A 13,859-nucleotide genomic window follows, 5' to 3' on the forward strand; every position below is an offset into this window, starting at 1 on the left:
AATGGCAAATAAATCATAATTGAAAGAATATTGTTTCAAAGAAAGGTCAGATGCTTTTAGCATAAACAGTATTCAATTTCAAATTTTATTTCAAGACTGAAATCCATCGAAACAAAAAGGTAAAGAAATGACATGAATGGTCCATTAACTACAAAACATACAAAATAACTTCCATCTGTCTCTTTGATAGCTGTCCTGTCAGTAGATGAATTTGGAAGAGTGATGTAACCTCAGAAATAAGTTTACATGTTTTCTTCATCAGAGTCATCTTCCTCCTCTAAAGAATCCTACAATGGAAACAAGAAGCCTTGTGAGACAAACACCAAATGGACCCATTCAATAGGTCACACTTATGTGATGAGTAACTTTGCCACATCGGTTAGTTGGTGATGAGGTGGAATCGTGATGGCTATATAGGGACGACTGCCATCAGAAGTGCCATGTTAAACAAAGCTTTATTTAATAACATGCATGGTAATATGGGAAATGGGAATGAGCATGACCAAAGCATAGAAAGTATAAGTGAAAATAACAAAAACATAACAGGAGATCCAAATCTGAACAAAATGGTTCATGCATTGTCGATTTAAATCGAACAGATCACAAAGTAGAAATGAATGACATGTAGTCATGGTCTATACCTTAGCGTACTTCTCGGCTTCCTCCCGGACATCTTTTGGAACCAGCTCATGCTTTCCATTTGTCACTGGTGAAGGGAAATTAAAAGTAGTAAGTGGTGTCGCTCGGTTTAAGCATAACATCAGATGCAAATGTTTTCCACTAGACCTGGTTTTGGCTTGTCTGCTCAAAACCAGTGACAGTTGAGCAGCCAACAGAACCCAGTACTGCACATGCTTGCCATGCATCAATGATGACCTGGTTGACTTTACATAGCTGACATCATATGAGTGGGGTTCAGACATTGTGTGAAGACACAAACAATAGCTAGGCTGGCAATTACTGTGCCCCTGAAATCCTAACTTTGCTTCAGACCTGTCATGTGGCTTTTATTCAGAAGTGGCTTCACAACTACAAAGGCCTGATTGATAGTGCTGGATAGAATGGTTGTCCTTCTGACAGGTTCTTCTGAAGCACTGTCATTAAAGTGGCCATTAGGTTCTTGGTTACCTCCCAAAGTCTGATTACTTTGTTGGCCTAACTAGTCTTGGTTGTTCCACACTTCCATTTCAAAATGGATCCCACTCTTCCGTGCTTCAGCAATTTCTTTCATAAACATCCACAGACAAAAATAGAATACTACCTCTGAGGGTAGGAGTGAGTGTGGGACAATATACAGACCAATGTATGCCTTTCAAAATCATTTTCCACATGGACTTCAGTCAAGTTGTAGAGACATCAAGGATGATTCAATTACTCAAGATGTACCTGAACACAATTGTTCAAAGGGTCTGAACACTTATATACAGTTTTGCTGAGTAAAATATTTAATCAATTATAAATGAGGTCTGTAACACAAAATCTGGGAAAAGCGAAGGGGTCTGAATACTTTCCAAAGCCACTGTAAAGTTGTAGTTTACAGTTTAACAGCCCTGTCCACTGTTCAATTTGCTTGCCACCCTTTTAAAATACCTCCAAAAAACAGTCAGTGTTAAGTGTGCTTGATTTAAATGTTTTCATTATAAATACTTGTGGGTACAAAATACAGCCTCAGTAACATTAGTCAAATGCAATACAACAGGAGACAATAACCTGACTGCCACACTTGCAAACATTAGAAACATTTCAAAGTTAGTTTGAAATTCTTATCAGTAAATTAAAACAGTGTATTCACTCTTTCCTGATAGTACACTACATTGTAGCTTGTCCTGTCACGTAACTTGGCACGTTAGCGCCCTACTTATCTCACCAGGTGGTAGTGATTATATCCTGGGGGAAAAAATCTTGAAAGGCCTGAAGAACAACTTTATATTCCCATACAAATTATATTTGATACAATAGATTAACCCTGACCAATGAAGGAATATTTTAAAACTACAAATTCAAGGTTTACATTCAGATTTTTCTGAAAAAATAGTTTCCGGAATGTTTCACATTTATGAGCGTTTTAACTATAGTTTTATTTAGATGAATGAGACTTGTTACCAGATTTGTGTCAGAGATAAAAAAGCCTTAGCTCAGCCTGCATTTGGTACACCTTATTGCAGCGAAAACTTATTTGCCAGTATGAATCAAAAAGTATATTTGCATATAATGTTAATGTTACTTAAATATAATAGTTTAAAAAAAATTGTTGTCCAAATAGGCTAAGTCTACTGATACCTGAAATGTTAAAAAAAAGAATCACTATAAGATGGTCAAAGGAAACATTATAGGCCATTCCATTAAAACAACTACTGTGCACACATTCTTATAATTCTTATTGTGACACAGTTCAAACTATTTTTTGGTGAGGCTCAGCTATCAGAAACTATTTCAGTACACAGGCAAGTGATGAATCGATGAAGTAGAAATACAGTTTCCTCCATTTAATCTCCAGTTTCTGAACATTTTGGCTTCACTGTGGATTACATCAATGACAGTGAGGGACAGAGTTACAGCTAACTCCTAACTCCATGATGCCTCTTTGCTAGCCGTTTCCTTGAGTTTGTAGGTCTGTTGTTACAAACTTCCCACTAAGCCTCATTTCAGCACAAACGTTATGTACAGGGAAAGCCAATCTAAGCCAAAGTTGTCAATTTCTTTACCAGGCCTGTATGACGCTTGTTACCCTAGTCAATTACAGCCGATTACATTACCCTGGAGTAGCAGATGAGATGTACTGTGCTACAGGCACAGGCGCATCTATGGCGTTTATTCCACCAAAGAAAACATTTTACACATAGTTACAGCATATTTCTTTAAACAGAAGAAACTGGGAAGCAACCTATCAGAATTTGTCCAAACAATACTGGTTTGATTAAATTCCTCACAGCAGCAAAGTGGTTGTTTCAGAATTTTAGTATAGGCTTGAAACATTCTTGGTAATGGAGATCAGAAATACTCCTGGTGTTCATCCCATGTTTCTTATCGGGGTCTCATTCAATGCAATAAACTATAAAGTAGAAACCAAACAAGAAGGGTTTGGTTTACCACATGCATGTGGAATAAAAAAACCAAACATAATTAATGAATAATCACACATTTACGTTTTGAGAAAATGTGTGGATGTTTTTGATTGATGCAGAAAATGCTGTTTGAGCGCGCAGTCTAGTTCCAGGATATCTTCTCTCATTGTACCAAAACTGAAGTATCACGTCAAAACTAAAATATGCGCCGAACCGTGGGTTTGGTGAACCGGTACACCCCTACTTTTAGGAAATTGCAGTGTTAATTTTCAAGCTGCATTTATCTTATCAATATACTAAAACAATTAAAATGCAATTCTACACTTCTACAAATCGGAAAAAATATATTTGAGCAGACAGTGGTGAAGGACCTAGACAGACGTTAAACCCTGGTCTCCGGCAGGGAGATGTCCATGTGTATTGAGCCGCGAGTGTTACCACTTGACTACAAGTATGAGGGATTTTAATCACAATTTGTGTCAGTTATGATGCGCATGGCATTCTACATTGAGCTACATATCAAACCAGTCAATCAGACGTGACCTAGTTCATTTGTTTATTAGAACATGCAGTTGGAACTCTGCTTAGTACGCTTTCACCAAAAGCAAATTTGGCACAAACAAGTGATGGATAATGTATAACTACATCAACAATGTCTAATGTTGTATGTATGATATGCCACGTTTAATTGGATGATATTCTAAAGACAGAAAACTAACTTTAGGTGGTTTTTAAAGTTTGTAAGTATGGTCCCATTATGTAGAAGAAAAAGCACCATTACCTTCTCCAACCCAGCTGAGTTCCAACTCAAAAGCTTTGTCTTTTACTTCATCATGAACAATGTAGATTCTATAATATTAAAAGAAGCATTAACATATTAATAACTCATTAATACTCAGTGCCTATGCCAGAAGGCTATTGAAGAGAATGAACAACAGAGTTGGCAAGTGTCCCGTACACTTACATTTTCGCTACCTCTTTTACCAACTCCCTACAGGTCATGTCTTTCATCTGTTAACAGTAACACAAGTCAATTATTCAAGCAAGCATGATATTTAATTGTCTTATGAAACTGCACAACTTTACCAAAATAATACACTTACCTGAAGCTTTTCAATTTCTGTCTTGGCAGCTTGCTTGGCTTTTCCAATAGCACATCCCCAGTAACCCTTTACAAAACAAAAGAATGTTGAAGTGGCAACCTTGAACATTTCCCTTTACTTGGCTTAATGTTGAGCCCATCAACTTTTAAGGCTGCATGATCAGATTTTATTTCTGCAATCCAACATTCCCTTCTGAATCCAAACACCTAAAAGGACCCATATTTTACCTGTTCTTGGTTTAAAGTCACCTGTTAAATATAAAGATCTCCATTGACAATCACTTTCTTGGACTAGTCTCAATCTGTTTCCAGGAAACTGTGTGGAAAAAGTTGGGTGATAAAATAAAACCAAACTCACATATGAGATTCCAGAGGGATCAACCATGTACAGCTGAGGACCATCATCTTGATCGTAAGAGCCCAGAATGAAACTGCACCCAAACGGCCGCACCGCGCTATATAACGTGTAGGCGTGGACGTACATAGCCACTCTCTCTGACAGATGCTGTGAACAGAGAGTATACACAGTCAATTCAAGGAATGTGACGATTATCTACAGGACTTTACTGGTTGAAGGTGAAATGATTTTTCAAACAACATTTGGTAGATCTGTGATTACATGAACATTATAATAAGGACAAGCAAAACAATTCAGAATGTTGATAAAACCGGTTAACCAGCTGATTTAGTTGTGATGGCCCTAATGGAATAGACCAAACAGTCCCCCAGAAGGAGGCTGTTGTAGCCGCAATGAATAAGTCAGAAAACAAAGGCTTTTTAATTTGAGTGCCAGAATTACTTCTCAAAAAGCTTTGGTACAGAAAAGGTATAGGTTTGTTCGTTATGGAGTTGGGCGATGTTACATTATTACCACCAACGATTGGCAGTTAAATTATAAACCTCCAGAAGCCCCACATTCAGAAACAACTATGTTTAGAATAGTTTTAACACTTAAAAACAAACACGGGCTTTGCTAAGAATGTATAAGCATAATAATCCTTAGGCTGAGACACAAAAACTGTCCTTTCTAATCCAATCCGACAATCTTTTATAATTAAGGGATTAGGACTACTGGCATGTCGGGTGTATTCGTATCTTGATAGTGACAAGTCATATCAGTCAACGTATACAACTCCAGAAAAAACGATCCGCCTGTTTGGTTCCCACCTTGAAAGGGGCAATATGTCACATCTTCAATCCATCTGGATTCTGGAAGCTAGGTCAATTGCAGAGACACCAGTTGGCATTCAAACAAATTCTTCCTTTACAGCACACTCGCTATACTCACTCTCACTTTTGGTTGAACTTACAAAAGCTTAAAAAGTGTTTTGGTATTAAGAAAAATATAAATAAATTTAGATCGCACAATTATAGCATACATTTTTCTATACTTGCTTTTTCATTTGACTGAACCATGTAGAATATTAGCAACCAAGAAATGACAAAAGATGTTGCTTGCCCCTCTGCCAATGTTTGTCTCTGGGCTCGTGTCTATCGCCAGTGGCGGAGAGTGCGCAGCTTTCCATTTGACAACAGATCCAAAAATGCACTTTGGTATGCAAATCATTTCTTGTTCATTAATGTCATTCCAGACATAGTCCAACCCTAGTCCACGATTAAGCATTAACATGTGTTAATATGAGGAACAGAAGCATTATTTAAAGAGGACTCCAAGGTGAATGATGATCATGGGTCATAGAGCCCTTTTTACCTTCAGGGGTATGTTGTGTCCATAGTTGGATCTGAAATTAGAGGCCTCCTCTCTGGCAACCTCTGACAGGGATCGTGCATCAGCCAATAGTCCAGCCACTGCCTATGGTAACAAAGTTAATGGTAGTTAAAGAAAAAGTAAACAGCAGAGCAAGGATGACTCACAGAACAATGAAGAGTGTTAGACATTTTTGTTGGAGCATACCCTATTGCACTGTACTTATCTGCAATACCTACAATGCTTTCTTCTACTTTCCTTTCCTTGAGACACCTTAATATATAATGTACAATGTGAAGCAGACTTGATTAGGATTCCGTGAGATGAACACTGGTGGGAAACACTAATGGGGACTTAAAGGGTTGCATCTGGTTAGGTTGTCAGGTCATGTCAGTGTTTCCTCTATAATACTTCAGCACCGGCTAAAAAAAAGAGAAAAAAAACTAACATTTGAAGATAGTAGAAAAGATGTCTATGCTGCCAAAGAGAGACTCCAAAATGTTCGGTTGGAGACTGCCATTGGCCATCCCACCACGCTAACCATTTCAACCAAATTCACCTAAAAGCCTTTTTACTGTGACATTAATACGAACAAAATGAAACACAATGTCTCATTGACACAGCGGTCACTGCCTCTTAGACCAGCGCTCTCATTGCACGGTTCAAATCCTGATGGAGGCATACCAACAATTCGTAGGGCGACATATAGTTAATGTTCTTCAACAACTCCTTTTCCTTCTCTGTTGTAGTCCACTAGAAAGCAAAAATGCTGCCAAATTAAAATGTACAACTAAGATGGAATATACTACAATTTTGGTCAATCAATACCACTTGCCATTGTAAAACTAGCTGTTCTTCCATGAGTTCACAAAACAGTTGGAAAAGTGCCAACATTTACAAAAATGTATTACAATGTCTGCAAATTCTTTTGTTAAAAAAAGAATAGCCCAATATTTTATTATGTTGACTGACATTCAACACAGCATGGCTAAAATATTTTTTTTTATGTATTCATTCAGATTCACATGCAAACAGTAAAAGAGCCCATTACAGCCCTAGTTGCATTTTTTAATTGTTGGGTGAGACTGAACTACACTACCTATCCAAAATATCTTGTCTATGTGATTAAAACCAATAAGTGGCATGTCTTCATTAGTTATCGGCATTGTCTTACAAACTCGGGGAAGGCATATCCAGAAACCACTGAAGGATGTGAAAACATTTCCTAATGTCCTAAGCTAAATATAATGTATTAGTTGTTCAGTCTTGGTAGATGATTTAAACACACTACCCAGAAAGGCATAGGCTGGAATGTGTCCAGTGATAACGTGTAGGGCTAAATGGTCATAAAACAATAGCCCAAATTCACACTTTGGCTTATAATAGAGATTTTCAGAAATGCTCTCTTGCTTTTTACCAAGCCTGTGTGCATCTTTACACTTACAACTTCAAGTCTCTGGAGAACTGTCATCTTTGATTTTAGTAATGCTGTTCTATAATCTCTTATTAAATTCATATTACATTAATTCGTTGACTCCTTGGAATCATCTACACTGCTCAAAAATGAAATGTTACACAACGGTCAATGGAAACCAAAATCACCAACCGACTGAGGGCTGGATTCAAACAACTGAAATGACAGGCTGTTCCAATATGCATGAATGTCATCACTGCAACTCATACTGTGACTCGTGAGTAGTGTGTATTGCCCCACGTGCACTCCCAAACACATCTGGGCATGCTCCTGATGAGACGGTGGATGGTGTCCTGGGGAGATCTCCCAGATCTGGATCAGGGAATCACTGAGCTTCTGGACAGTCTGTGGCACTACTTGGCAGCATTGGATGCACCGATACATCTCATCTGTGATAAGAACTGGGCGCCAATGACGAACCTGCCAATTCTGGTGTTCCCTGGCGAATGCCAATCGAGCTGCACAGTGTTGGGCTGTTAGCACTGCTCCCACTAGAGGACATCAGGCCATCATGCCACCCTCATGGAGTGTGTTTCTGACAGTTTGGTCATAAATATGCACACCAGTAGCCTGCTGGAGGTCATTTTGTAGGGCATTGGCAGTGCTCCTCCTGTTCCTCTTCACACAAAGGAGCAGATACCGTTCCTGCTGCTGGTTAATGCCTTTCTACAGCCCTGCCCAACTCTCTTCGAGTAATGGCCAGTTTCCATGCACTTGAGACTGTTCTGGGAGACACAGCAAACCTTGCAACAGCATGTATGGATGTGCCATCCTGGAGGAGCTGGACTACCTGTGCATATCCCTACAATTTAATTGACTTGGTATTATACTGTGATGATTACATGTTACCTTAATTTTTTTGAGCAGTGTAATAAAAAGTCAAAATTCAGTTCCACCACCACCAGTTTCATTTTACCATAAAAAAAAGCTCTACATTGATATTATACTATTAAATACACTTTAGTAATCTATAATAAATGCATCTTTGCCAGAAAATATTAATTTAGCAATATTAAATTAACACTAAAATGAAGTTCACCTCTTCAACTGAACACAAGGTGAATACTGGTAAGATGCTCTTAAAGCAAAATCACCTGCCGCCCTAATCAGGTAAGGGCAGAAACCAAACTATGCACCACATTGGGGCACAAAGACCATCGTTGTGAAAAACTGGGGTTTTTCCATTCTGCCAAACAAAAAATTGCCCCTCCTGTTTTGTTGGCAAATATTCCACCCGTATACTGTTTCTGTGTTAATGAATAAATACATACCATTCCTACATGACGGTCAACGTTGAATATGCGCTTGTTTGAGCCTTGTTCATAAAGTTTGGAGAGAACCAATTTCTCGACACCAAACACAACCCCGTCCTTGCATCGGATCCCAATTGCTGTGCTACATGAAGAAAGCAAGGAACAACAATTAAGGAATTGAGTCACAAAATGTAATTTGTCCATGGAACTGTTATTTATCCCATTATGTGGGTACTGCATTGAAAACAAAGTGTAAAAATATCAATATTGTAATATGCAGTGGCTTAGGGAAGTATTTGGACCCCTTCACTTGTTGTTTTATAGACTTTATTTATAATTCATAAAATGTGCATTTCCAATTAGACAACGACTCTAAGGACACTAAAGGCTGTAATCACTGTCAAAGGTAAAGGGGTCAGAATACTTGTATGAATCTATTGAAACTAATTTTAGTATTAGGCTGTAACATAACGAAATGTTATGACATTACATAACCAAATGTTATGATATAACATAACCGAATACTTTCTGAAGGCACTGTAAACACGTGAAAAAGTACACCCTTTGCAATTAGTTTTTTTTTCTTTTTACATATTTGGACACAAAATCCCAACCACATTCATTGATACAGGTTAATTAATTTGACAAACACTGTGGAAGCATAAGGGACATGAACAAGAAACAGCTACATTAAGTAATTTTAGCCAAAGGGGGTGTAGCTGTTGAAGCTAGGGGTGTACTTTTCCAAAGTATAAAATTGCATGTCTTATGATATTTGAATAACATAATTTTGCATGTCATTTGTTAATTAGGATATCTGTAAATTATGTTGAAATTAAGGTTACAGGTCCAAATATGTTGTGAAAATACAGCTTTTCAGGTGGTTTAGTCACTGTTTCAAATGACAACACACACACACACCTGCTGTTTTCTACTGCCTTCATGGCATATTCCACCTGGAACACTCTTCCATCAGGGGAAAATGTTGAGGCAGACAAGTCATACTAGAAAGTAAGAGACAAATGTAATGTTATGGCGATTGTGCTGTTGAAATAACACACTAAAAACTACTCTTAATACTTTAACATGAATATAACAAACCTCATGGGTGTTTGTTTTAACAATGCTATTCATTACAATACCATGGAAGTACTCTAACTTCATATGCCAAAATGAGAAATTAATTTTAAAAACACGGCCAGTGTGTTTAGTTAATTCGCTAAATGGCTTTGACAATGGCTGAACTTGCAAATTATTGATGTTGTGACTCTCTGACCCAGTAGTGAAATTAAATGTACTGAAAGATACTGTCAGACAGAGCAACAAAAAAAACTAACACCAGCCATTTGGTTAAACTGGTTTCAATTTCGATTTAGCTTAGCAAGCTAACTCAACTTAGCAAGCTAACAAACTAGCCTGCAGCGGCAGTGCAAGTGACTCAGCAGGCATGACAACATGGCTAGCTATCAAAATTTGAAAGAACAGCTAGCAAACTAGTTATGAATTACCAATGACATTTATTTAACCACTATGTGCAATTACAGATCTTAAACTAGATTTGATGTGTTATTACTTAAAGTAAATTTTCTATTCAAACCTACAAGTATAAGAGCAGTCAGAACAACCAACCAACAGGCTAGATAGCTACGATTAGCAATTTGCTAGCCAGTCCAAAACTTGCCGGGGCTCGAAGTATAGGAATATTTAATTTGATGGTATAAAAACTATGAAGAGCAGCATCTTAGCTATCATATTTACCCCAGTTCCGATTGAACTCATCGTGGTAAAAAGACTCCAGAAATCCTTTACAGAAACTTAATTTGATGTTTCAACCAGGTTTCAGCACATCCCAGTCATTCACCCACCGACCAACAAGAAAATGGCTTTGTGATGTTCGCCAGCAGCAGCCGTAGAGAACAAGATCAAATACTGCCATCTATTGTGATGGAGTGTAGTAGCTGGTATTATCATCAAGGATAAACTTAATCATCAAAATCTTGCTATAACACGTTTTCATAATTACCATCCATACTTGCTCCATTTTTTAAATTTGACTTCGTAAGTTTGATTTGTTAAATGATTACTAAGAAGATATATGTGTATATATGTGCTCAGGTGTTATTTCAGTGTTTTGAGTGTGTTGATTTCACTATTTAAAAATTAACATAGGGTCAGGTTTGCAGACACAGATTAAGCCAAGACTTGAATTAAAAAAGCAAGCTCAATGAAAATATCCAGTTACATTGGCAGCCATACATGACCAAAACATAAACCAATATGAAATCAGTTTAAATTCGAGATTCAACAAACATTCACATTCGTTTCTCCGTCTATAGAGAGTCCATAATTTAGTATCATTATGGACTCTCATCAACATCAATCCATATGCTAAACACTAAACCACACTTCATATTGTCAAAAAGATCTTTATTGACATTATCACTAATCAATGAATCAATTGAAGAATGTTAAATTCAGTATTTCTTCAATATCTTTTTCAGTGATTGTCATATGAACTTCAAACCTGGTGTATATTATTCTAAGAAAAGATGGCCTACTTGTTCAAGCTTTGTTTTGGTGGAAAAACACTATTGATTTATTAATAATCAATCAATGGAAACACCTTTAATTTGGCGTTTCTTAAATTTATTTTTCAATGATTGTCATAGGAACTTCAAACCTGATGTATATCATTCTGAAAATAGATGGCCTACTTGTTCAAGCTTTGTTTTGGTAAAATTTTTGAATTTATTAATAATAAATAAAACAATATAAAAAAAAATTCTGTATTTCTTCAAAATCTTTTTCAATATTGGTCATAGGAACTTTAAACCTCGTTTATATAATTCTAAACATAGCTGGCATACTTGTTCAAGCTTTGTTTGGGTGGAAAAATACTATTGATTTATTAATAATCAATCAATCAATGGAAACACCTCTAATTCGGTAATTCTTCAATATCTTTTTCAATGATTGTCATAGGAACTGGCCAGTAATGTCTAGAATAATATACACCAGGTTTCAAGTTCCTATGACAATCATTGAAAAAGATATTGATGAAATACCGAATTAGAGGTGTTTCTGTTGATTTATTTATTATTAATTAATCCATAATAACTTTCACCAAAGCAAAGCTTGAAAAAGTAGGCCAGCTATGTTTAGAATAAAATACACAATTGTTTGAAGTTCCAATGACAATCAATGGAAAAGATATTGAAGAAATACAGAAATAATGGTGTTTTTATTGATTTATTGATTATTTAAAAAAATATAATTACTTTTTCACCAAAGAAAAGCTTGAACAATCAGGTTTTAATTTCCTTTGACAATCATTGAAAAAGATATTGAAGAAATACTGAATTAAACATGCTTTCATTAATTTATTGATTAGTGATAATGTCAATGAAGATCTTTTTGACAATATGAAATGTGGTATAGTATTTAGCATATGGATTGATGTTGATGAGAGTCCATAATGATACTATATTCGTCTTCTGACATTTCGGCAATTACCTGGTTTACTCTTTTACCTCGGTCCCTAAATGTGGAAGGGAGCCTGAACGGAGGAACGAATGTGAATGTCTGTTGAATCTCGAATATAAAACTGATTTCACCTCTGTAAACCATAACATCCCTTTCATTAAAATTTGAAATGTGTTATGCTGAGAAATCTTTTTCCTACACACATTCCTCTTGCCATCACTTTTAGCTGTTTTCCACTGCAGGTACCTGTTCAACTTGCTCAACTCGCCTCGATTCTACCTGGTACCATGTTAATCTTTGTCTCATCTGTCCACAGAAAGATTCGGGACTTTGAAGGTTTTTTTCCGATATTCATACCTATCAGTCATTTTTTGTCTAATTAATAGCTGTGAGTTGAGAGGATGCTTAATTAGAAATGTTTGCACTTTAAAACAATTCCACACGCACAAGCTGGTAGAATTATAAAAATGTTAGAGTACATTTAGAAAAGCACAATTTCATGTTATGCTGTAACTGTTTTGTAACTGTTCATATTTTCAAGCATTTGAAAAGTTTTTTGAGCGATGCTGTTAAAAGTTATCACGTTGTCACTATGGTTAAATAATTCCCAATTTACAACTTGGTACAAACTACAACGTAAAACATAACGTTCATCTAGCAATTATAAAATGTCATAAAAAACGTTCTGTGCTAGTAGGGAAAGGTCGCCTATTTTACATTATTGCATTTTATTTAATTAGACCAACTTTTAAATGGTGGGGTTCTTTGGTTGAGTCTGATTGAGATTTATTCGACTGCTCCTGCTGGACAAAAGTAGCGCAACAACAGAATTCCACTTGGAGTGTAAACTTCCTCAATACCGAATATTTGGCACCACTAGTGGTATCGGTTACTTAAAGAATTACAGGTAATATTTACTAACACAGATAAACAACTCTCTGGTTACATTTGATATTAATCTTTAATAAGGTAATACTATACTGGCTTGTGAAGAAAAGGTTAAATAGATAGGTAGCTAAGTTAGCGAACTACTTTTCAATGAAGCTACCTAGCCAACTAGCTAGCTTTGCTTGCTAACATTTGCCACAGCTATCGCTTGACCCAGGGAGTGGATCTTTATTTGACCTTTGCTGCTGAGAAATAAGACAAAAAATATGACATACGTGCACACGGCAGTTTCTTTGGTTCCGAAAAACAAAACTGAGCACGAAATACCCACACTAACTTAATGTTTGGTAGCTTCCAGGTCAACTATGAAACGTTATTAACATGCCACCATAACACAGGCATGCATATTTATTGTAGGTTAATGCATATAATTCGTACTGTAGTCGGCTGTTAAATTGCGGACACAATTGGTATCTGATTTCTGTATAATGTAGCCTAGCAACTGTTAGCAAACCTGAATATTTTAATGGCTTCCAATGCCTACTTACTTTAAAGCATAGTAGGACAATGTTCAACTAACTGGAATTGGTGTTGTTTACATTTTAGATATTTAAGAAAATCTATTTTCCATGATCGATTTACCATAGTGAGTACATACACTTTTGTACTCTCGTTAAATGTATATTTTCAATTCCCACAAACAATTTAAATGTTTAGTGTAATAAAATGCTAAATTATTAAGATAAATGATAATCTCCATGAAGTATTCAAACAACCTGTATGCCGCCATCTTGTGTCTTTAAACCTTCTCTCATCGATCGAGACAGGTGGGATCCATCTCAAAGTGCTGCATGTCACGATCAGTCAGTGAGATGTTTTAAAGAGG

At 36.5% G+C, this 13,859-nt stretch overlaps 2 protein-coding genes across 10 annotated transcripts in view; one reads left to right on the plus strand and one right to left on the minus strand.

Moving 5' to 3' along the window:
- Positions 1-66: 66 nt before the first annotated feature.
- On the minus strand, positions 67-13,850 carry psma3 (proteasome 20S subunit alpha 3). 2 transcript variants are annotated; one of them, XM_020054056.2, is made up of 10 exons: positions 13,750-13,850; positions 9,524-9,606; positions 8,621-8,744; positions 5,879-5,980; positions 4,526-4,672; positions 4,169-4,234; positions 4,030-4,076; positions 3,847-3,914; positions 642-706; positions 67-287 (listed from the first exon to the last, which is right to left on the minus strand). In XM_020054056.2, the coding sequence occupies exons 1-10, from the start codon at positions 13,786-13,788 to the stop codon at positions 243-245; spliced, it is 786 nt and encodes a 261-aa protein (XP_019909615.1). In that variant the 5' UTR covers positions 13,789-13,850; the 3' UTR covers positions 67-242. The 2 variants fall into 2 exon arrangements, with proteins under 2 accessions (XP_019909615.1, XP_010903253.1); XM_010904951.4 differs by lacking the exon at positions 13,750-13,850 and adding an exon at positions 10,361-10,494.
- Positions 12,886-13,859, plus strand: part of mipol1 (mirror-image polydactyly 1) — a 55,074-nt gene continuing 54,100 nt past the window's right edge. For all 8 annotated transcript variants that reach the window (XM_034297614.1, XM_034297610.1, XM_034297611.1 and 5 more), the window contains exon 1: positions 12,886-12,992. The gene's annotated coding sequence lies outside the window, so the exon portion shown is untranslated. The remainder of the gene's footprint in view (positions 12,993-13,859) is intronic.

This window comes from Esox lucius, chromosome 15 (assembly GCF_011004845.1).
Source record: "Esox lucius isolate fEsoLuc1 chromosome 15, fEsoLuc1.pri, whole genome shotgun sequence".
Taxonomy (NCBI): Eukaryota; Metazoa; Chordata; class Actinopteri; order Esociformes; family Esocidae; genus Esox; species Esox lucius.